At 33.5% G+C, this 25,782-nt stretch overlaps 2 protein-coding genes across 2 annotated transcripts; both read right to left on the reverse strand.

The window, feature by feature from the left end:
- Nucleotides 1-11,873: 11,873 nt before the first annotated feature.
- On the reverse strand, nucleotides 11,874-15,423 carry LOC141649746 (protein FAR1-RELATED SEQUENCE 5-like). Its single transcript, XM_074458427.1, has 4 exons — nucleotides 15,310-15,423; nucleotides 14,387-14,468; nucleotides 12,642-12,881; nucleotides 11,874-12,514 (listed from the first exon to the last, which is right to left on the reverse strand). Exons 1-4 carry the CDS (start codon nucleotides 15,421-15,423, stop codon nucleotides 11,874-11,876), a joined length of 1,077 nt encoding a protein of 358 aa, XP_074314528.1.
- A 3,215-nt stretch (nucleotides 15,424-18,638) lies between these two features.
- LOC141648089 (uncharacterized) lies at nucleotides 18,639-21,447 on the reverse strand. The gene is made up of 5 exons (XM_074456546.1): nucleotides 21,352-21,447; nucleotides 20,453-20,611; nucleotides 20,285-20,336; nucleotides 19,949-20,015; nucleotides 18,639-18,994 (listed from the first exon to the last, which is right to left on the reverse strand). Exons 2-5 carry the CDS (start codon nucleotides 20,606-20,608, stop codon nucleotides 18,904-18,906), a joined length of 366 nt encoding a protein of 121 aa, XP_074312647.1. The 5' UTR covers nucleotides 20,609-20,611; nucleotides 21,352-21,447; the 3' UTR covers nucleotides 18,639-18,903.
- Between the last annotated feature and the right edge of the window lie 4,335 nt (nucleotides 21,448-25,782).

Here is a 25,782-nt window from a genome sequence, read left to right on the forward strand (position 1 = left end):
TATTTCAAAATACTTCCCACTCCTAAAAGCATATATAAACTCCCGGAACATGGTATGGGGGAGGGAAGAAAGCTTCAACTCAAGTAAACCCCCGAACCCCATTTCCTTAACAGCCTCCTTCTGCTCCTCCGTGAGGGCTTCAATAACTTTGAAAAGAAAAGCGGCCGATGCACTAACAAATGGATCGGCACCGTGCACACACAAAGGGGAAAAAATATACAATGCATTAAAACATTTAAGATAACATAAGCAAAAGCAGCAGAATAATAGCAAAATAACAGGAGAGCATCAAAAAATAACACGAAAAGTAACATATTAATAGCAAAATAACAGCAAAATAAAAGTAGAATAACAGTAGTACATACACTGGGTTATTTCCTGCAGCAACTCTAGCCTGAGGTTGGTTGCTACTTACCACAATTCCCTTCTCATGCTTAACTTTGCCAGCCAACTTACTACTAGTCTTTGGTGGATTAGACGAAAACTTCGCAAGTTGGGTCTCAGCCTTTCGTTTGGTTTTTTTAGTGGGTGGTTCGGTTGTACATATTTCTTGACTACGAGTACTCCTTCTCTGAGAAGCAGTGCTCTTTGATGGAGATGTGACACGGGATTTGGATGGAGACGGACCAGGAGAATTTGATGATGACGGTTGAGTAGACTTTGATGAAGCAGTGGATTTGATTCTTAACTTCATTTTCTGCTGTACTATCCAGAAAATAAAGATAAGGATCACTTTCAATGATAAATAGGTATTCAGCTAGACTTTTTTAATAATGACGCCAGAATGAGAGTACCGTAACAGCAGAATAACAGAACACTAACAAATAGTAAAAACTAATAACAGCAGTGAAAACACAAAAAGAACATGATGGAAGTGTAAACAAAAACACGAAAGAGAATAAAAAGAAAGCCTCTTTGAATAAAGAGTCAAAGACAGTTTCAAAATTACATACGGCCTACATAAGCCTTCATAAAAACAAAATAACGTACTAAATTACAGCCAGAGACGGTTTCGAATTACATAATACCCAAAATACATTCTATCCGAGGAAGAACCAAAATGTACTTCCCAAAATACAGGACATAACGTAAAAAGTCAGTCAACGTCAACAACATCGACTGACTTGTAATACAATTCGTGAGCAAGATCATAAGCAGCAGGATAATCCCTGAGTGAGTCAAAGTACTCGTGAATTAGCCCGATCCGTTCGATCTGAGTCCATTAAGGATCTTGTCATAATCGTATATATACTGGAAAACATGCAACACCGCCTTTGCTGGCTCACTTGCAAGCATATAGCACTTGCATCGTTTTGAAACTACTTTCGAGCCCCTTGACAAAATCTTAAAACCTTGATTGTGACTTGTTGTTAGAACTTTCATATATTCGCCGTGAACACCGGGCGCACTTTTATGAAATAGGAACATTTGTGACCATTTCTTACAAACAAGAGACATATTGCTCTTGTCCAAAGTAGTCTCTACATAATCGAAAACTCTTTCCATTAGATCCTGGCTATTTAAAACTGTCGACATTGATTGATTACGACGACGAACTCGTACATTAACTTCAAAGCACTTATCACTCTCATCTTCCAATAACCAACCCAAATTTTTTTTCTTTTCAGTAGCGAACTCTCTAGCAAATAACAATTTATCTTCATTCACTATATTTATTGCCCATCCCTCACAAACTAAGTCCATTAGTGATGCTGAAACCTACAAACAAACAAAGCCAAACAAACAAAACCGCTAGAATAACAGCAGAATAACAGAAAAAGAATAACAGAAAATTAAACACGGAAAAACACTACAATGACAAAGAAGAGTAATGCCGCAATGACACCATAGGACCAAAGATAACAATGAATAATGAAATACCGAAAAGTGAAGACAACACGAACAAACACAAAAACCCTAGAAAAACACATTAAACAATTAAACATGACAAATAACTTGACAACAAACTAAGCGATAGAATAACAGCGGAATAACACAAAAACTAAAGTCTGTAGAGAACAATAGTAAACTTCTCAACACAACGCATCAGCTAGAACATGCGAATCACTTCAAAACTATAGAAAACTGCAGAAACGACTAAGAACATGCAAATCGTTCGGGAAAAATCGAAACTCAAAAATGCAGCATAATATTACAATGAAAAAACTGCATAAACGCAATAGCGACATTAAAGTACTCTATTAAGTAAACCTAGCGATAATTAAACTGAAAAACGAATAAAAAAAGCATACAAAAGCATGAAATAAAACAAAATAACAAAATAAAAGAGGAAAATGACATGAAATTACCTTCAATAGGAAGGAAGATGATGACCGGCGAAGAGAAAACGGGAGAAAAAGCGAAGGAGACGAATAGTTGAAGAAGAATAACACAATAATAATAGCAGATAGAGGAACGCTTGCAGTTGTGATGATTATATAAACGGTTTGCAGTAATGTGGAATATTAATTAGAGAGAGAAACAGTTAGAAAGTAAATGAGGGAAAGAAGAGAGAGAGAGAGAAAAAGAAAAAAAATAAAATAAACTAAATAACAATGCTTTTATATGACAACTAAGATTAATCTTGGCCACTCATCTCTAATTTAAACTAATGGCTGAGATTCACCCAACTCACAACTCACCATAAGAATCAAAAGCACCAAATCCAATCTCTCTCTCTCTCTCTCTCTCTCTCTCTCTCTCTCTCTATATATATATATATATATATATATATATATATATATATATATATATATATATATATATATATATATATATATATATAGAAATAGGATCAAATGAGTTAGGGTACTTTTGGTGAGTTACCCCTCTAAATCTGGACCATTCATCTAACATAAGATATGTGGCTGAGATTTAATCTTACATCTCATATATAAAGTAAATTTTTGACACTTGAACTTCTTTTTTCCCACTTTTTTCATTCAGTTTCACTATCTCTCTATCTTTCTCTCTCTCTCTCTCTGCATTCATCGTCAGTTTCGTTCGTGGTTCTCGTCAATTGAACTTCAGTTATTGTGCTCAATTTGTTCGTCCTTCTACTCCATTTTCGGTTTCTCTCAACAGGTAATCAATGAACTCAATTGAACTTCAGTTATTGTGCTCAATTTCCGCTGATTTTCTACTCGATTTTCGGTTCCTCTTCTTGTTTTCTACTTGATTTTCTTTTGTTTTCTGTGTTTATTCTTCGTTTTGTTTAGTATATAGTTTAATTTTGTTTTGTTTTTGTTGTTAAATTAGTTTTACCAATTTTTCCGCATAATTTAGGGTTTCGTAATTCATTTTTTCATTTTTTGTATCTTTTCTTCAGGTTTTTCTTTTTTGTCTTGAATTCCTGTACATTCTAATGAACATAATGTGTGTTTGTTTGGAATTATTTGTGTTATTGTAATATATTGATGTTGTTATTGTAATGTATTTGTGCTAGTTATTGTAATTTAGAAAATCTGTTATTGTAATGAGTATTATTTTAGATATTGATCTTTGGTTAGTGTTTAAAAGTCAGCTATTAGTCAAGTCCAGTTATTTTAATATGAAAAGTTTGTTATTGTAATATATTGATGTTGTCATTGTAATGTATTGTGATAGTTATTGTAATATAGTAATTTAGTTATTCTATACGTAGTATTATTTAGTTATCATTTTAGTCAAGTCCAGTTATTGTATTACTGTATGCTGATTATTGTATTATTAAAATTTAGTTATTGTATTAGTTGTTGTCATATTTTTTGTGTTTATTCTGATAATTTTGTATTCTGTTGCTCAGTGATACAAACAAATGGGTCCTAAACGTAGCAGGGAGCCTGAAGATGATAATAAAGATGATTTGAAACGCTCAAAAGTAAATTTTCCAAAAAAGAAGCTCAGTAAGGTTCCTGGAACTTCAAAATTGAACATGTGAGTATATGTGTGCTGCCCCCTTGTTATGAGTTTCTCTTTATTTGATGTGTTACTCTTTTTAATTTTTGCTTGATTTTCCATTTTCAGTGCTTCAAACATTAAAGTGAGCTGTCGTCCTAATGGTTTGGTTAATCTGGTGAAACAACTTGGTCCAAATCAGCGAAAGGCTGTCATTGAGATCGGATTTGGTGGTTTGCTTGATTTTAAAGTGACCAGTATACCATTGGGTGTTATACCATTGTTTGTAAAACACTTTAATGCTACTGCTCATATTTTTAAAGCAAGAGATGTCAAATTTCTTCTGTCAAAAGATGATGTGTGTGATGTTTTTGGATTGCCAAATGGTGGTGATAAGGTTGAGGTTGTTTACACTGGACATAGTGTATTGTCTTCACAAGAAACGTTGAAAGTCGAGTTAGGAAGAAGTTTAACGTAGAAGGGACAAATTATGTTACTATCCTGCTTGTTTATTTATACCGCAATTGCGATTTGGGGATGATGGGGAGATGAATTTTTGAGGTGTTTGTGCTTTATGCTATGTCCATTGTCCTTGCTCCCCTTCAAATTATGGAATTGACTTTACAATTCTTAAAGCGGTGCAAGATGTTTCACGTATCCACCATTTGGATTGGTGTGGGTATGTGTTTGATAAATTAGTCGCAGTGTTGAGCGAGTGTAGAATCGGGTTGTCTACTTTGCGTGGTTGCATACTTGTTGTTATGGTGGCATACTTCCATCGTATGTCTTTTAAGGAAAAAACAATGTCTTCTGAGACTCCTCCGATCAAGCACTGGGATGAGAAGTATTTTGTTAGTAGGTGTATTTCAGAGCTCAAGTCTGGTTCGCTAGGTAATGGGAATATGTCAATGGTGTGTATCCTGTCTCGCAAACGCTTAAGAGAAGCAAAAGTCTGCTGAGGTGTGTGCGATCGTTGATAAACCCGAACCTGGGAAAAAGTATCCGGAACTCGCCCGATTGTTTTGATATCGATGATGTTATTCGAGCAAAGGCCGCGATGTAAGTTCCAATCATTCTTTCAATCATTTTTGTGTAGTTCTTTGTAAAGGTGTAGTGTAGTTATTTTAAAGTTTTGTAGCAGTTATTTTTCCAATTATTGTAAATTATTGTAAAGACTTAGGACAATTATTGTAAAGACTTAGTATAATTATTGTAAAGACTTAGGACAATTATTGTAAAGACTTAGTATAATTATTGTAAAGACTTAGGATAATTATTGTAAAGACTTAGTATAATTATTGTAAAGACTTAGTATAATTATTGTAAAGACTTAGTATAATTATTCATTTTTTTTTCTTTTTCTTAGGTTTCCCAAGCACATCTTTTGATGATGAAGAGGGATGTTGAGATATTTCTCCATTTGTACACGCAACGGAAGGAAGCGATGGGAAAGGAGTGTGGTTCTTCAACAGTTGAAGATTCTTCGACAGCCACTTCAGTTTCTTCGACTCCTGCTTTCATTAATGACGATGATTCTTTGTTCACTAAATATTTCAATTTTATTTGTGAAAAAGCTGAGGAAATGAAACAGGCGGGAAGTAAACTGTCGTTGTATGAAAGTTTTTGTAAGGAGCATGAAAAGGGGAAGCATGAAAAGGGGGAGCATGAAAAGGGAAAAGATGAAAGGAATGGGGGTTTTGCGTTTGATCCCGAAAAATATAAGGTGGTTTATTCTCGGGAGAAAAGTAAAAATAAGGTCCCTGAGGTAGCGGTTGAGAAACCGAATGAGGAGGTGCCAACTAATGACGGCATTGATAATATTGATGTTGAGAATGAAGCTGTGGACTTGAGTAGTGTGGATGACGTTGTTAACAAAGTTGTCAACGAGGGTGTTGTTGGGGATAGAATTCAAGATAATTTCGTTATAAGTGCTTACCCGTCGCATTCGGACGTTATGCCCGAGCATACGTTTTTGGGAATTGTGGTATAGGGTGTGATTTAGATTGTGAATCACCCAATCCCGATGCGATTGTAGTTTCATTTTTTTTTGTGCAACTACAAGGAGCTTTTTGCTCCTATTTTAATGCGGAGGAAGACTGTACTTGATTACTGTTTTCTGCACGATCATGACCTACGAATTGGGTAAGCATTATATGTTTTTTGTTCCCTCTCTTTTTTTTTTCTTTTTTTGCTAATATATCTACTTTTTAAAAGCTTTTATCGTTGTTTTGGGTTTTTGTCTTTACTATATAATTTGTTTTCATGTGGCAGGGAGGATTTGGTTGTGTTTTCATTTCATCACATGTTAACTCGAGATGACATTATTTCACTGTCTGCTAAGACTATGATCACATCGAACGTGATTGATTGCTGGTCATTCTTACTTAATGACATGCTGGTCAAGGTTGGGAAAGGGTTATCCCCCACAAGAAGTTTTTTTTGTACAAGTCATTCGGTATATTTCTGTTTCAGTAAATTTACAATGGTTATGACAGTTATTCTATTGTAGTTACTTGATTATTGTAAAGTATATTAGCTGTTATTTTATTCAGCTAAAACAGTTTTTCCTATTCTTTAATTTTCCTATTCTTCAATTTTGTTTATTGTTTCTGTGATTATTCTAATATCGTATTTGATTTATTGTATTATACAAGTTCAATTATTCTGTCTTTTTTACAAGTTACAATAACTGAGTTTTCATAATACAATAACATTGTTATTGTAATACAATAATCGATTATTGTATTACAATAACAATGTTATTGTATTATGGAAACATAGTTATTGTATTATGAAAACTCAGTTATTATATTATGAAAGCTGTTATTGTTGTGATAGTTATTGTAAAGCAGAATAGTAGTTATTGTATTCAGTTAACCAAGTATTTTCATTGTGATATTTCATTTTCTCTTATCGTGTGGTAATATTTTTCATACGCTTCTTTGTTTAAGCTTATCAAAGTCATTGATGATGAGAAAGATTTATACGTAAAGGAAATTTCTAATGTTTGGGACATCGTCATTGAGAAATGAAGGTTCTCTTGACATTGGTGCCGATTTGGTAATTTTTCCAATTCTTTCTCTTCTTTCTTTCTTGTTGATTATTTTATCGTTGAGAACAGCAAAGGTTTATGTACGTCTGTTTTATCATGCCAGGTTTTTATTCCTGTTCATTTTGGAGATCATTTTTTCTGTGTTGTTGTTAACTTTGTGGGGAAGACTGTGGACTATCTTGACAATCGTGTATATGATGATTTTGAAGATAGTATATGGGTGTTGGCTACCAACTCTATTGTATGTACCTTATTATAAGTTTTTGTTTTCATCTACTTCTTTTAGTTATTTTTCTTGTTCTTTAGTGATGATTTTTGATTTAAAAATGTAACCAGGTTGAAATATTTGGTAGTTATCTTGTCGAGAAAGGTTTTGAAAGAGGCAGTGAGGTCCGCAATTTCAAATTTGTAAATGTGGCTTTTGGGTGGAAATCGGAAAGGTCCCAGAATTTGGATTGTGGTGTTTTTGTCATGATTCATATGATGTTTTATGCTGGGAAGTTGTTCAAATATGAGTTGCATGACGCATTGAAAAGGATCATATATAGAGCTGAGATAGCTGCCATCTTGGTTTTAGCCAATATCAACAAAATTAGGAAAGAATTGTTGGATTTGGTTGATGATTTTACAAAGACAAAAACACCTTTGCTGCCTGTTTTGCTTGAGAAGCGTAGGCTAGCTGAGTTGGAAGCGGCAAGGGCTGAAGCTGATGCTTTAGAAGCTGTTAGGGTTATGGCAGAGGAACCTGATGATGGTGTAGGTACTCCGGGGCCTAGGAAAAAGAGTATGCCTGGTACACCTATGAGCGCTGGGATGATTAGATCAGGCCGAGGTAGTAGACCGAACTCGATGGTCTTGGTCGCTCAATAAAGCGTGGCAAGGCGATACAAATCTTCTTGTTGTTTCAAAAGTTATGAAGGCTAACAGCAGATATACACGCGCTATGCCAAGCAAGAAGAAACAAGTTGTTGATTATTGTTTCTTGGATGATTACAATCTTGCAGATGGGTATGTTCATTTTTCTCCAAACTCAATGAGAAACAAGTTTGTGTGATTATTCTAATAATTGTATTCTACAAGTTCAATCATTCTATGTTTTTTTACAATTACAATAATCGAGTTTTCATAAAACAATAACTATGTTAATGCAAGACAATAATCGATTATTGTATTACATTAACATAGTTATTGTTTTATGAAAAACTCGTTTATTTATTCTTTGGTAGTTATTTTTTAAATATTGTTTTTAAAATGTACTAAGCTTTTTTTTTAACTCCTTTGCGGTGAACTTGTTTTCTGCGGGCAATGCTATCTTGGATAGGTCGATATTCTTTCTACGAAGCCCGAAGACTACACCGAGTTGCGCGTAATAGCCGCTGGTCGTTGTCTTGAATTTCATGGAGGTTAAGGAGAAAGAAGCGCCAGTGATGATGTTCCTTGGGACACAACATATGGTATGATCTGTTTTTCATTGTTCAGTTACTGTAGAATGTTTAATCATTTATCTTCAATTTTATTCACAGTTTTATGGTATTTATAGGGAATCTTTGAAGAGATGCTAGAGCAAGGAGCGGATAGTGATGATGTAATCGACGCTTAAAGACAAGGTTGTGCAGTCTTGGTCCTATTTTTTAGGTGAAAATGTTGTAAACTCTGAGATCGATGTGGACCTTGTCTTCATCCCGTTGTCTTTAGAGAAGTACTACTTTTGTGTTTGTGTGAACTTTATGAACAAGACGGTTGATGTCTTTGGACCATACGTCGCATAAAGATTGGGAAAAATCCAATTTTTACGGACTTGCAAAAGCAAAGACGTTTTTCTAACTCCTGATCATATACAAATGCTATTTTCAGTCAGAATTATTGTATTGCTGTAACAAAGTTATTGTATTGTTTTAAACTTGTTATTGTATAGTCGTGCTTTCTAATTCTTTCTTTTTTTTGTACATGCTGTAGGTTAATTGTTTTTCTGACTTTTTGGAGACAAGGAAAACAGCAAAAGAAGGAGTTGTCATTAACACATTTACATTCGTGAATGTTGATTTTGAATGGAAAGCGACTATCAGGGGTGATAAGGAATCGGGATTTTACACAATGTTTCACATGCTCACATATGAAGGGAAGCACGAGCAAGGATTGTATGCGGTTAACAAGAAATGTGAGAGGATTCCTATATGGCTTGAGATGATTGCTATTTTGTTGATGTCAGATGTCAACGAGTCAAGAGCATCTCTTTTGGAACAAGTGGGAACTTTCAGGCGGAGTATATCGGAAGTAGAGAAAGAAGTTTTAAAATTCAGAAGATTAGGGAAGAAAAGGGTTAAAACAACAGCCGTTACTGGTCCTTCTCGGCGAAACACATAAAAGAACAATTGATTGATTATAGATGGATTTAGCAAACAATTCTAGATGGATTTGTTCGATAATCTAATGTTTAGATAGCTGTTATTGATTGTTTGAACAAATTTGATGTAGTTTGTCATTGATTGATGAACAAGTTAGTGTTTTTGTAATGCCTTTAAGTGTTATTGTAATATCTCTAGACAGTTATTCAAATGATCAAATGCAATTATTCTATCAGCTTTCATGTAGCTGATTATTGTAAAGCGTTTGCCCAATTATTTTAAAGCATACCTCTGATTATTTTAAAGCTCTCATGTATCTGATTATTGTAAAGCTCCTCCCCAATTATTTTAAAGCATATCTTTGATTATTGTAACAAATTGGCAAGTGCAAAGCATTATCAATTACAGTAAAGCATTATCAAATTAATATATTTATGGAAAAAAATCAGAACGATTGCGAATAAACTCAGCATCAATTATTATAAAGCATAATTGTGATTATTGTATAGTTTTCACATGATTATTCAGTTATTCAAATGATCAAATGCAATTATTCTATCAGCTTTCACGTAGCTGATTATTGTAAAGCGTTTGCCCAATTATTTTAAAGCATACCTCTGATTATTATAAAGCTCTCATGTATCTGATTATTGTAAAGCTCTTCCCAAATTATTTTAAAGCATATCCTTGATTATTGTAACAAATTGGCAAGTGCAAAGCATTATCAATCACTGTAAAGCATTATCAAATTAATATATTTATGGAAATATATAAAGCATAATTGTGATTATTGTATAGTTTTCACATGATTATTGTAATAGCGCAAGGTATTATTAAATGAACAAAATCAGAACAATTGCAAAAAAATTCAACATCAATTAATGTAAAGCATAACTTTGATTATTGTAAAAGTCTAACACACTTATTGTAAAGTATACCCCTGATTACTTGTAAAAAAGTCTAACACAATTATTTTGCAATCTTGCGGTTATTTGTAAAGCATAATATGTATTATTTTAAAACGTAATCTTGATTATTTTAAAGCGTAATGCATTTTTCATTTTTCATTCTTCTTCTTCATCTTCATCCTCCATTTCATTTTCCTCTTCATCTTCTTCCTCCAAAGCATGCTCAACAAACGGATTTGGACAGTTTCTCTTGTCATGGTGTCCCATTTGTTTGCAGTTATTACATAGCCTCTTCGGTTTGCTCGCCTTCTCAATTGCCTTATCCTTGTTTGATTTCATTCTCATGCCGCTTCCTTTGTTTTTTGCAATCTTGGGTGGAAGAACAAAGAATATTTGATTTTTTTGAACAACCTAAGAGCATTTCCAGTTCTTGATCCTTTGTCAAGCTCTCTTTGGTTGGATTTATTTTCTCTCGGAATTGTAAAAGCATCAAACTTAGCTCCTTGATTTGATTATCGTGCATCGAGTTAAGAACACTTATTGTTGCATAAAACTCGACCATACCCTTGATAATTCCAATTTTCTCAAATCGGTGGGATCGTAGTCTTGCAATAACTTTCCATCCAATCCATACAAAGGCTTTCTATATGATTTCTTCGTCCATCTAGTTTCGATGTCTTGCTCCGGTATGCTTTGCGTCCTTTTCCGATATAATCCATATAATGTGTTTACAAAGGATTCCTTTCCTCTCAAACATCTTGCACGTACATGTTGTTTCCTTTGATTCGTTATTGTGAGCAACCGCATGCACAAAGTGTAGTTATTTTAAAAGGCAATCATAGTTATTATATAGTTCAACATGAATTATTTTATGCGGACTAGCAATTAACACCAAGGTAGAAGTCCTTCAGTTTTTTATGTTTAATATAATGTTACAAAGTAGTTTTCACATGATTATTAATTTATTCAAATGATCAAATGCAATTATTTTAAAGCTTTTTATGTAGCTGATTATTGTAAAGCGTTTGCCCAATTATTGTAAAGCATACCTCTGATTATTTTAAAGCTCTCATGTATCTGATTATTGTAAAGCTCTTCCCCAATTATTTTAAAGCATATCCTTGATTATTGTAACAAATTGGCAAGTGTAAAGCATTATCAATTACTGTAAAGCATTATCAAATTAATATATTTATGGAAAAAAATCAGAACAATTGCAAATAAACTCTACATCAATAATTGTAAAGCATATTTGTGATTATTGTATAGTTTTCACATGATTATTGTAATGGTAAAAGACGGTTATTGTATTCTTTTATCACAGTTATTGTATGTTAAAGTAAAAAAAGACAGATTATGTTTATAAAATTGAATAACCCGAAATACTCTATGCTTCCTGTAGGCATCTTCAACATTTATAATGTGCATGTTTCCTTGCTCGTAAAATCCAACAACGGCACACGAACAGGAGCCAAAGACTTGCTCTTGGAACTCATAGAAAACAAAGATGTCTTTGTCACTTGCAAAGATCAAGAAATCGTGTGATTATAGCGTTGTTGTTCCATTGCACTGAAAACGCAACCAAAATTCTACAAGTGTGCCGTCTATGCTCTCAAATCTTTTGAAATAACTGTTTTGACTCTCTGATCTTTGTGTAGTCTTCAAAAGGCAGCCTAAAGGCAAATCCCTAAACTAAGCAGGTATCCATTTGTGCCTTTTGCCATACATGTATGTCAACCAAGTATTATCATTCAACTCAAAGTCATTAATCACTTGAGTCCATTTTTCTTCAAACTCAATGGGTTCCAAGTCAGTATCCCAAACAACTCCGCATATCCGCTCAACAAAGTCAGTCTCCTTACAAATCTGTGACTCAACTTTGTCGGTAAGTTTTTTCATTATATGCCACATGCGAGCGATGTCTTGCTTGCTTGAATACGTAACGCACCCCGAGTTTAATTGCCGGATCTTGATCGGTAAGAATGCATCGAGGTTCCTTGTTGCCCATACAATCAAGGAACTTCTTAAGCACCCAAATGAATGACCCATCGTTCTCATGATCGACAAGTGCAAAGAAGAAAAGTCACCGATTTTTGTGGTTGTCAACACCAAAGTGAATGGGGTGAAGGCCATGCGGTACTTGTTAGTACCGTAAGTAGGATCAAAGGTGATGGTGTCCCCAAACAAGGAATAATTCATTCTTGCTTGTGCATCTGCCCAAAAGAGTTTAGCCAAACAATTATCCTCATCAACTTGGTAAGCATAGTAAAAGCCATCTTGCGATTGAGAAAGCGCCTTTAAATAATCGAGAATCATGTCAGCATCATTCTCACCTATATAACATTTAATATTTCTTTTGAAGTTCTTGAAATCTGTGAGAGATGCACCAATGTTTGCATACCCATTTGATTATTCCGCCAGAATTCTAAAAGTCTTGGTAGCCCCGGATGTTGAGTTTACAATTGTTAACAATTGTCTGCTTCATGTAAAGGTTAAGTGTTCTTACGTTTTTCTGGAATTCCCGTTCTTTGAGTGAGCAGAGCCTGTGATTATGACCTTCATAAAACGTATCAATAGCATACCCTATTAGCTCCTTAAGGTCATTGAATACAGCACAAAACCGTATTTTTGCCTTGCAACCAAATCTTGTTATTTTTGTTTTCTTTGGCTCTACAGACCTTTTCCTCTTTTTTTTCTCTTCTGTGTTTTCAAATTCAACAACAGGTTTGAGTTTTTTGCGATCATCTTTGAATCCATGTCTCATTGAGACCATTGATTTTTTGTCTATCAAACCATCACGGAATCTTGTTTGTGTGTACTTTCTTGGTATGAAACCACAAGCCACAAAGATATAAATTGTAAAACTCTATTGCCTCCTCCACTTTACAAACATTAACCCCAGAGCAGGTTTGAAACCATTTTCTACCATCCTATTCCACTCCTCACGGCCACCTGGAGTATATCTCAATCCCAGATTATGGATAGTATTTTCTCCTGTTTGACGCAAAAAGAGGTGTAGAAAAAGTTGTTGCATTGGTAGTATTAATTTCAATGCCTGGAAACATTAAAACAGGAGAAATGTTATGGTATTATTAATTTCAATATCTTAGATTCTATACAAAACAAAACAATACAACCTCTCGCAGCAGCAGATTATTTTAACGTTATATTTCGATTTATTGTATTATACAAATACAATTATTCTATCGAGAGGGGAGTGTTTTAATGAAATTGGTAGCCTAGTCCACTACAATACACACACAGTTATTTTAATGTAGTATTAAAGTTATTTCATTATTAAAGAGTAGTTATTGTAAGGATTTTTTGGTCAGATCCTATAAAGTAGTATTTATTATGAAAAAATAATAATCTACATGTAAACAATTATTTTAACGTTATAATGCGTTATTGTATTATACAAATGCAATTATTCTATCGAGAGAAGGGAGGGTTTTAGTGAAATTGGTAGCCTAGTCCACCACAACGCACACACAGTTATTTTAATGTAGTATTAAAGTTATTTCATTATTAAAGAATAGTTATTGTAAGGATTTTTTTGTCAGATCCTATAAAATAGTATTTATTATGAAAAACACAATTTGTGCAACAAGATAATTATTTTAACGTTATAATGCGCTTATTGTATTATACAAATGCAATTATTCTATCGGAGGGGGAAGGGTTTTAGTGAAATTGGTAGCCTAGTCCACCACAATGCACACACAATTATTTTAATGTAATATCAAAGTTATTTCATTATTAAAGAGTAGTTATTGTAAGGATTTTTTTGTCAGTTCCTATAAAGTAGTATTTATTAGGAAAAAACAATCTCTGTTAAAGAATTATTTTAACGTTATAATGCGCTTATTGTATTATACAAATGCAATTATTCTATCGAGGGGGGTTTAGTGGAATTGGTAGCCTAGTCCACCACAATGCACACACAGTTATTTTAATGTAATAACAAAGTTATTTTAATACTGTAAAAGGCGCTTATTGTATTATTGTAATCCAATTATTCAAATACTAGATATTGAATGATATCATGAATGAAAACCTACATGCAATTACGCTTAAACTTTACATGCAATTATCGTTATGAAAACAATATGAAAACAACTTACATGCAATCAATAATTTGAACAAAAAACTTATCAACGTAATAACAACAGTTTTTATATCAACATTATGTCACAAATTTATACCTGAATTCATCGTTGTTTGATTATCAACATTATTATCAATCATAGTAAGCGTTTGATCGTTCGAATTCAAAGATCGTTGAAGCTGAATTTTATTAGAAAAACACGTAAATTAAGGCAGAATTTGTTATTTGATTCAATTACTGAAATTATTCGATTATTAAATCAGAAATAGGGAAGAAATATCAATACCTTCAGTCGAATTTGAAGAATTAGGGTTTTCGGAGAATTGTGGATCAAATTTCGAAAAATTGATGAACAAATTGATAGTTTTAATTGAAAGAATCAAAATAATGAACGAATTGTTGATCAAATTTGAAGAACTGATGAATTTCTTGATCAAATTTGTTGATCAAAATTTGAAGAACTGATGAAAAAAATTCGCTTGATTTTTTGATGAAACAGAGTGTTTATCAGTAGAGAGAGAAAGGGGGAGAAAGAGAGAGAAAGCGCTCGCAGATTATGACGGCTAAATTTTTGATAATTGGGTTTTGTCAACTCATTTGCTTATATATCCGGGGGAAACTCACGAAAAGTGGCAAACTCACCGGATCTTGCCTCTCTCTCTCTCTCTCTCTCTTTATATATATATATATATATATATATATATAGAGGCAAGATCCGGTGAGTCCACCTATATTTTTGAGTCCCATGAGTCCACTTATGTATCACACGTTGTACACAAGAATATCGGTAATTAAATAACAATATAGAAGTGTCCCCAAAAGATTGCAATACGTGATTTCTGTGAATTTCCTTTACCTGCCATTGATATGATTGAACATCAAGTTTGTTAGTCTTGCAAATCAAAAGTTATAATAGTACTACTACTACTAGCACAAACCTCAGGTGTATATAACTCTTGATGGTCTTAAGCTGAACCATGTCATTTGACTCCCATCCTACCTATAATCAGTGTAATTTACGGTATGATTTCCAAGAAGGGTGGTCTCTCGGGGCCCTTGGTGTATTCCTTTGCCATCGACGTTGAAATTAATGGTCGCACCATACGCCATGCTGCTGTATCCTGAGAAAGCCATACGCATGAGATGGACTTGAAATTAACGAGGCTTTTTTATAGGTCCGGGTAGTGAAGGGTCAAATAGTAATGTAAGAGGTTTCGGTTCTTGGTGTTTGATTTGTCAAGTGCGTCGACCGTGAAACCCGTGAGATGGACTTGAAGTTCAGGGAAACGGATGAAGAGCAAGAGTAACACGGCGATTAGTATCACAGATGCAATGATTTGTGCGATTAGTATACAGTAGATGTGAAGGTGTTTTAGAAGTTTGTGTTTGATTCGAAATCGGGTTTTTGGGTTTGATATACAAGATCTTGCCATTGTTGAATGGAGTTTGTATTTGGCAAAACAATATGATTGATTAATGATGAAAATTTGTACATACGGAGGTATATACAAGTAGTTCCAATTATAATGAAAAAATAGAGAAAAAATGCAAGCCACCAACAAGGCAACAGCCTACGCATAAGACATTTAAGCCATGGACTTTGCGGTGTTTCATATTAATTATGCTATATAGTATATATTATGACAATTCTCTTGTCTTCTTATCTCTCTTTATTCTCTAATGGGGTTTAGCTATGTAATAGAGGAGACACAGATAATGACGGATTACAATGGTGGACAAGATGACTGATAATGAAGATGGTGAATGACGGAGTGAAAGGCGAAGTTAGGTTCAGTGGTATGATATTATATAGTATATAACCGTGATATTGTCTAGTACAACCAGTGATATTGTTTATCGTAAGGTGTGATATTATTTTGTATAACTTGTGATACTATTTTAATGGACTCAAAGACTCAGATACAATATCACAGGTTATGTTAAACAAATAAAAACAAAAAAAAAAAAAAAAAAAAAAAAAAAAAAAAACTTTTTTTTATTTATAAAAAAAATCGTGATATTTTTTTGTAGAGCGTGTGATACATAAGTGGACTCACGAGACCCAAAAAGATAGAGTGGACTCATGTGATCCTAATTCTATATATATATATATATATATATATATATATATATACTCCTACCAGACTAATGGTAACACTTACCTAATACGGCTGTACCACACCAATGGTAACATTTCTTATTTGGCCCACAAAATTACCAAATTATCCTTATACTCATTTGATATTTACATAAAATGTCACTACATACCCCACCTACCAACTCACAATTAAACCCACAATTACATACCCCACATATTTTCTTCCCTTTTTACCCTTTCTTTTACTCTCTTTTCTTAAAAACACCATTTTTTATTAAGTTACCATTTATATGGTACGAAGGGAGTATATTTCTAGAGATTATTTGGGGTGCATCAGTGCGTGCATTTATATCCTTCACGAGATTTGGGTTACTCGATGCACGGCCCAGTTGTATACTTGTGGTTGTACTTGCCAAATTTTAACCCGACTTAAAAATTCGACCCAACTCGATTTTCAGAGTCGAGATCCGAGAATTTCGACCCAGCGATCTTAACTCAAACCCCGTTATTTTAGGGTCGAGACATGACTCGAACGGGCCGACCCGTTTGGTCAAAGGTAAATAAAATTATTTACTATTATTAAAAAAAACTATTTATTATTATTTGAAAAAATAGTTAATTTTTTTTTACACAAATAAAAAGTCAATTTTGTATCACTTTTATAATATTTAATAATAAAATAATTTTTAAAAAACTTTTTTTTAATAATTTTATCAATAAAATTAATGTAGACATTGAATATGATTAAAAATTAATTTTAAATATGTTTTATATTTAAAAAAAATTACTTTTATGGTTGAAAAAAATGTTAAAAAAGGCGTTAGAAATTATTTTTTAACCTCGTATGACCCGACACGTATCTGACCCGACACGCTTGTGGTAGTAAAACTCTACACACACCACCACCACCACCTCCCCCCGGTCATTTGTTTTAGTTATTCCATTTTCACAAATTCTTGTTTGTGACGGCACCTATCCGTCACAAACAAGAGATGGATACCATTTTACCTCATAAAGTACCCACTTTTTCTCTCTCTGCAACACTATTCATGTGGTCTCCTTTCTCCACTAACCCATTTTGTTATCATTTTATCTCACAAAATATCCGTCACAAATGGTAACCCGTCACAAGGGAGACCAATTGTTCCATTTTAGGGTGTCTTAGCCAATTGTTTACTTATCTATTTTACGAATACTTTTGATGGACAATTTGATCATTCACACTCAATTTTGATCAATTTATTATCTAACAATTGACCACCTCCTATTTCCTTGGCCCTTTTTGTCAAGATCAAAAGTAAACAAATGAACGAGACAAAGGGACGGAAGATCAATATCATAATGGTTCGTTATATGGTATTACCAATGTTGTTAGATTACTGATTACTCCCTTCGTCCCGGTCAATTATTGTCATTTGATTTTGGCACAAAGACCAAGGAAAGAGAAAGGGGTCAATTAAAAAATAACAAGTTGAACAAATTGGGTGTGAATATTGTTTATCAAATTCATTCTTAAAATAGAAAGGACAACAACTCACTGAGATATCCAATATGGAAAAAGACAACAAATGACTGGAATAGAGAGAGTACAATTTATCAGATTAGATAAAATGGATTCTCTTCAAGAATGCGTAAGATTCGAAGGCCCTCTCCTGAAAGGGTGTATAATGGAACAACGATATTGTAGCAGTCTAGCAGATGTGCATCAACGGAGCAAATCAAGTTTGGAGATCTTTGATTTTTTGAGAATTTATTTTATTAGATTTTTATAGATTTATAGCTGGTCAAATTTGATGTATTTATGTATGAATTTTTATTAATGAGATGATCTATTTGCTAAAAAAAAGGAAACTACAAAAGAAACTACAAGAATGACGGAGATGTATAGCACAGAAGAATGAAAGGGGTAGAAGATGAGGGCAGGCGATAGGAAAGGGGAGGAGATAGTGTGTGGGAAGTGGGAAGGGAGGCTGGTGAACTCTTTAGTTACTAACCGTGCTGTGACATTTCTGGTAGTGGTGGCAGCACCACCCAGATTTATTAGGACATTTCTGGTAGTGGTGGCAGCACCACCCAGATATTAGGGCCAAAGGGTCGAGGATGATGGAAGTCGATAAGCACACGTTACGTTCATCTGTCGTTAATTCCTCGCTGTTAATACCCATAATGTTCATTCATTAATGTCTCATTATTACGTTTTCATTGGTTTGTTAATCCGTATAACTTTTATCCTTTTGCTGATTACCGTCCAGATTAAAGATCCATTCATTCAAATGACAAAGAAAGTTCCAATAATCAGGTCTTTTAACTCCAACTAGACAAAGTACACGATAATTTCATGACAATTCAGTATTAAGTACTTATATTAACCTCACATTTCTCAAGTGCTGACTTCTGACCAGCGACGTTAGACAAACATGAAGAAATGAATTGAGAACCTTATACTCTATGCTTGCCAGGAAGCTTGGTCCCGAGTCCTAAGTGAAAGATGTTGACACCGCCAACCATTCTTTCTTCTAGTACCTCTTGCTTTTCGTCTCAAGTCTAGATGACATCATTGTTGAGAGCTTGTTGACCTCGTACAGCAATCCAGCTGAGAACAAGAAGCTGTAAAAAAATCCAAGTACAATGGTAAGCAAATGCATGTTTTCGAACGCAAAACTGTTGACTCAGAGGAAGCTAGACAATCAAGTAAAGTAATGTAATCTTCAGAAAAGAGATTTAGTTGTCAAAAAAAAAAAAAAAAAAAAAAGATTTAGCAAGTGGGTGATGAAATCATTTCTTCGGAAATAAGGTTGTTCTGAAATATTTGTAGGTTATACTAGGCCAATAATTGTATTCATCCATCGTGAAACAGTGAAGGCCTAATTTTCGGGTAAGAGCCGAGATGATGAAACCTTGGTATTGTTCTGAAATGATTGTGATGGTGGGTTCCGCATAGTATAAGCCCGATGAAGGTTAATGCAGTTTGGAGTAAACGATGAAAGATTATTATTGACCAGTGAAGTGAGTAAACTAGTGCTATGGCATTCATACCATCCTGAACCCCAAAAGTGCGAAAATTGTCACATTATCCTCGTGATTTCCTCTCGGCTTGTTTCTTTTGTTGGGCCCCTTAGCTTTACCCTCATTGAAACCTACCAGATTTTGAATCAAGAAACCTTTTTTTTTTTTTTTCTATTTTTGAAGAAAACAGTATAAAAATCTACAAGTATAAAAAAAAGTCCACTCTGCAGTGAGTGCCTAAAAGTATAAAAAAAAGTCCACTCTGCAGTGAGTGCCTAAAACCTTTCGCGAATCCAGTTTATTTAAGAATAAAAAGAGTTTAGATTTTCCAATTAATGCCATTCCTATATACCCCTATACGAAAAAAACAGCAGAGGTAATGGTTAAGCATAAACTTTTGGATAAACATCGCCATTTCCTTAATCCATCCAAACTAACCCTCCCTTCTACCCTCACCGCCTCACCCAAATTTGATTCAATGAGGTCAAAGTTGGAAAATAGAGAGGGAAACAATGCACAAACTGACACTATGAGATCAAGGCTAGATCTGATTACCATGTTGTGACACAAACTCGATGGACACTAGCAGCAGCAACAAGAGCAACAGCTTCAGCTAGTACCACTGCAACATAAAGATTTTAAGTTTAAACTTCACAGAGTAATTCATGGCTTAACATATGGTTGATCGATCAGGCTGAACCAGTAGACATAATTCAGGAGTAATTAGACAGACAACTCCGCCTCCAAAAATATTAGTTTAGGAGCGGAAATTGCCCAGCCCTTAAATTTAGCCTTTTCCAAGAAATGTCACGAGCTTTTAACTTTCTTCTTCCTTTTTTTATCACTCTTAATACTGAAAGTAAAAGTAACTCGAAAAGAAATCAAATTTACCAGCACCCCACCCAGTTTTGATGCCACATGTCTCCTGAAAATTGCCAATGAACTGAAAAAAAAAAACATCAGAATAGAGTAACATTATGAGTTAATTATACATGCTCTATTAAACACTTTGGCATACTTGAATTGAGATGATAGAAGTTTCGTAGATATCACACTCACCGTGAGAGAGAAAAGGAACAAAAGAGAGCTAACAAAACCCCCAAGAATAGTGAACAACTCTGAAGATGCTAATTTTCCTCTATAAATAACTTCAAGCGACAGCACCACTGTAAAGAATATGAAAGAAAGCAGCATAGAGCTCCCTGTGCTCGCCATTGCCTCTAATTTCAAACAACAGCAACAGCAACGTCAATTTCATCTACATTTAGCTAATTTTAATCTCTGTTGTTCAGACTCGTTTAGAAGTATCCGATTCGGAGGCGTGTCCAAGTGTGGGACTCGACCATTTTTATGAAAATTATGCATATTTTGTCCTTGTCCGAGTGTCGAGTGTCGGACACGGGTACGTGGGGGAATCAGAAGAGCCGGAGTAACATAGATTTTAATTTAATAAAATGACAACACGCACAATGTCGAATGAGACGAAATGCAACATCAACAGTCTCAATGTCAACCTAATTCGGGATCTTTAGCATCAAAAACTCGACAGCCTTACAGCAATGTTTCGCACCTAACCAATCAGCTAAACATAATATCGAATCAATCGCAATGTAAACATAATATCGAATCAGCTCAACAAAATCGCAGCTAAGAGATAACACAGATTGACAAACAACTTCACAAATTTTCACCGGAATGTAAACGTAATATCGAATCAATAGCATCGACAAACACAAAAGCTAATAGGGTTTAGCTTGCGACTTTGATCAAAATTCCGAAAAATCGACATGGTTGATATGAAATCACAGAAATTAGGTAATTATATACGAAGAAATTGCTGGAAAACTAAGGAATTGAGCAAATTGATGTGAATCCAATTAACGAAGAAATTAGGTAATTAGTTGATTACATAACAGATAAATGAGTGCAGATTTGAAGAGACTGAGAGAGAGACGTACCGTAGAGTGAAGGGAGTAGATCGCAAGTGCCAGAAATTGAAATGGAAGAACCACAAAGAAACGCCTTATTAAACCCTTAGACGCAAATTAATTGTTTTTTTTTTTTTTTGGTACTAGACGCAAATTAATTGTCAAAGTTTAAGGATACACTCTCCGTCATCATCATTTGTTTATATTTTTATTCGGATATTCCATAAAACAAAGGGAAAATAATTACCAGGGAGGGGTGCACATTAAGGCCCTGTTCTTTTGGACTTAATTTCAGTTCTAATAAGTTCAGTTCAGTTCAGTTCAGCTCCATTAAGTTCAGTTCAGTTCAGTTCAGTTCAGATCAGTTCAGTTCAGTTCATATTAGTTTTTTCAACATTATTATTATTATTATTATTATTGTTATTATTATTGTTGTTGTTATTATTATAATTATTACTAATGTATTTACTATTATTATTATATTATTTTTATATTTATTATATTACTATTATATTTATTAATAATTAATTCGTATTATTTAAATTATTATTTTATATTTATATTATTATTATTATTATTATTATTATATTTATTTTTTTATTAATATATTCATTACTATTAATATTATTCATAACATATTTATTATTATTATTGTTATTATTATTATTATTATTATTATTATAATAAGTTATTATATTATATTTATTATATTTATTAATATATTTATTATTATTAATATTATTAATCACATATTTATTATTATTATATTTAACATTATTATATTAATAAGTTATTATATTAGACCTACTACTACTACTACTACTACTACTACTACTATTATTATTATTATTATTATTACTATATTTATTGTTATATTACTATTTTATTTTTTATATATCTTATTAGATTATTATTATTATTATTATATTATATTATATTAATATATTATTATTTTTAATGAATAATATTATTATAATATTTATTATTATTATTATTGGTATTATTGTTATTATAATATTTATTATTATTGGTATTATTATTAGTAGTAGTATAATCTTTTATTATTTAGATTCGATTCGATTGATTTCGATCGATTCGATTGATTGATTGATTGATTCAGTTCAACTAACTCCATTTGATTCGATTCGATTGATTGATTTGATTCAGCTCCATTAAGTTGATTTGATTTGATAACAATTTGGTCAAAAGAACAGGGCCTAAATTGTCGGGAGAAAATAACGGAGATAACTAATCTTATTCGGATTCGGATATTCCAATAAAACACTCGAGTTTAGAATTTTCTAAGATCAGCAATTCTTGCTTGTGAGTTATGACATCTCATAAATGTGGATTTGTGCTCTAAGATGTGACATCCATAATATATTTAGGACAAATCATCACTTGTTGTCGAGTAAAGTCGAGTTGAATGTGACTATTTAATTGAAAAGTTAATTACGGAGTATTAAATAATAAAAAATTGATTTTACAAACTTTTTATTTAAGACCGAGTTACAAGAGAATTATAGTATAGCATAATTGTGTTATTAGGGTGTGAATGAATCGAATCCGCTTGATAAGATCTTAGATCGGTGTTGTTAAAGCTCAACTTGAACTCAATTGTTCTCGAGTTGGAGCTTTGCTTCATTCATTTTGAGTTGAGTATGTGTATGTGTATGAGTTTATACAATGTAGGATTAATAGTAACATTCACTGATTTTTGGATATAAAAAAAATAAGATTGTGGGACTAGTATTCTCTGATATATACAGTGTGTATACAATGTACAAAAACCATTACTCCTCGGAATCAGAATACGCCGGGCACGTTCCATCATCAACGTTGGCCAACGGGTTATACATAGGTGATTCGGGATCCGTGCATCCTTCTACTAAGTCCAAATTACAACGATCCCCCTTCATGAAACATTGGCATTATTAGTCCAAATTCTTTACTCATTATTATGGCAATAATTAAGGAGTATTTATGGACAATTCTTTACTCATTATTATGGCAATAATTAAGGAGTATTTATGGACTTTGGAATAGAAAATGTATTTCTCCCAAGCAAATTAACCAATCATGTGAAATCTTTCAAACTTAATAGCAAATTTAAGCGTGCATTATGCATTCAATACATCAATTAAGGAGTCTTTATGACTTTGAAAATTGTAAAACGTCATGTAAAACAGAAAATTTATCAAGAGCTAAAACGTCTTATATTGAATAACGGAGGGAGTAGCAAATATTAGGAGTTAGCTTTGAAGGATGTAATGACTCTTTATGTTACTAGATAAGTTAGGACTTAGGAACTTATATAAATAAGGGTCATAAGTCATGTTGGATTAGTAAGAGAGTGTGTGCTTAATATCCCGAGTTAAGCATAGATTGAAATCTTAGCTAGTTGCTAAGTGTTGGAAGATTGAGATTGTATTATTGTTAGTGTTTGAAGAATAATAATACAAGGTTGGGTTGTGGTTAAGTTCATAACAAAATATTGTGAGTCTTTGCATTTTATATTATTTGTACCAAAAACCCCAACAAGTGGTATCAGAGCTACGGCTCGATGGAGAAAAATTTTGGTACAAAATTTGAGATGGAGTTGTTTAAAGGCAAGAACAATTTCTCGTTATGGCAAAGCATGATAAAGGATGTTCTCATACAACACGGGTTGTATGCGACGCTTGAAGATAAAAGGCCCGATGATGTTCAAGTTCTCAAATGGGAAGACATGAAGTTGCGCGCGGTTAGCACAATCCGATTAGCCCTTGCACTAGAAATCAAGTATAGTATATTAGAGGAGACAAATCCTAAGGAGTTGTGGACCAAGTTATGTAGCATTTATAATGCGAAGTCCTTGGCTAACAAACTATTCTTGAAGAAGGATATTTTCGAGCTCGAGATGGTAGATGACGGAGATCTGAGAGATCATCTAAACAAGTTTAATGGCTTGATCACCCAATTGGCGAGTTTGGACGAGACATTCAAAGAAGAAGATAAGGCAATAATGTTGTTGGCTTCTCTTCCCAAAAAGTATAACACGGTTATCACTAGTTTACTTGTGGAGAAGACAACGTTGGCCTTAGATGAGACCGTTGTAGTTTTGCTTGAGTCTGAAAAGTTGATGAAGTAAGGAGGTGGTGGTTCTTCAAGTGATGGAGGAGCTTTTGTGGGTGAATATCGTGGCAAGAATAAAGGCGGTTGGAAAAAGCACAATCCTAATATCAAGTGCTTCTACTGCGATGAGTTAGAACATATACAAACTGTGTGTCCTAAAGCAAAAGAAGATTTGAAAGAGTTGAAAAAGACTCGTGCTAGTGGGGTTGCAGCTATGGCAGAAGTTGATGATGGTGAACTCTTAATGGTTCATGGTGAAAAGGAACTTAGTGAGAGCTGGGTGTTAGATTCGGGAACTTCCTATCACATATGTGGAAGAAGAGAGTGGTTCTCTTCCTATGAAGAATGTGAAAGTAAGATGGTTAGTTTGCCAAATGGTGATAAGGCAAAGATTGAAGGGATTTGTGAGGTGAAGGTAAGACTTCATGATGGTCAAGCTAGAAGGTTTGGTGATGTTAGATATATACCAAACATTAGTAAAAATTTAATCTCATTAGGTAGATTAGATTCTAAGGGTTGTACGATTCATGTTGATAATGGTGTTTTGGAGGTCACTAAAAATGGTAAGGTGATTCTCAAAGGTCCAAGAGGGAAAACTAACTTATTCACATTTGATGGAAGATGTGTTGAAGATGGGTTAGTTCAAGGGGAGGTACTATCAAGTGAAGGGGAGGTGCTTCCAAGTAAAGGTTGGGTCGCTCCGCTCGATGATTGACAAGTCCAAAGTAATGTTGGGCTTAAGGGGAGGTTTGTTGGGAATTGTAACCCCAACATTATTGATATGTTAGTAACAACATTAGAGTCTTTATGTCAAAGTTATGTTTTATGTTACTAGTATTTACACTTTGTATGTTAGATGTTTTTAGTACTCCCTCCAATTATACTATATATGACGTTTAACAAAAAAAAACACTTTTTAAGAAAATTCTTTACTCATTATTATGACATTAATTAAGGAGTATTTATGGACTTTGGAATAGAAAATGTATTTCTCCCAAGCAAATTAACCAATCATGTGAAATCTTTCAAACTTAATAGCAAATTTAAGCGTGCATTATGCATTCAATACATCAATTAAGGAGTCTTTATGGCTTTGAAAATTGTAAAACGTCATGTAAAACAGAAAATTTATCAAGAGCTAAAACGTCTTATATTGAATAATGGAGGGAGTAGTAAATATTAGGAGTTAGCTTTGAAGGATGTAATGACTCTTTATGTTACTAGATAAGTTAGGACTTAGGAACTTATATAAATAAGGGTCATAATTCATGTTGGATTAGTAAGAGAGTGTGTGCTTAATATCCCGAGTTAAGCATAGATTGAAATCTTAGCTAGTTGCTAAGTGTT

Source organism: Silene latifolia, chromosome 3, assembly GCF_048544455.1.
Source record: "Silene latifolia isolate original U9 population chromosome 3, ASM4854445v1, whole genome shotgun sequence".
NCBI lineage: Eukaryota > Viridiplantae > Streptophyta > Magnoliopsida > Caryophyllales > Caryophyllaceae > Silene > Silene latifolia.

Excerpts from the sequence above, each read along its gene's own strand:
- LOC141649746 (XM_074458427.1), bottom strand. The coding sequence starts at position 15,423 with ATGGCTTTCTCAGGATACAGCAGCATGGCGTATGGTGCGACCATTAAT. Across the intron at positions 14,469-15,309 it reads CCCTTCTTGGAAATCATACC|CTTCAACGATCTTTGAATTC; the intron begins GTAAATTACACT and ends AATAAAATTCAG. Across the intron at positions 12,515-12,641 it reads GCAGACAATTGTTAACAATT|GTGAGAATGATGCTGACATG; the intron begins GTAAACTCAACA and ends AATGTTATATAG.
- LOC141648089 (XM_074456546.1), bottom strand. The coding sequence starts at position 20,608 with ATGGCGAGCACAGGGAGCTCTATGCTGCTTTCTTTCATATTCTTTACA. Across the intron at positions 20,337-20,452 it reads TGTTCCTTTTCTCTCTCACG|TTCATTGGCAATTTTCAGGA; the intron begins GTGAGTGTGATA and ends TTTTTTTTTCAG. Across the intron at positions 18,995-19,948 it reads CGAGTTTGTGTCACAACATG|CTTCTTGTTCTCAGCTGGAT; the intron begins GTAATCAGATCT and ends ATTTTTTTACAG.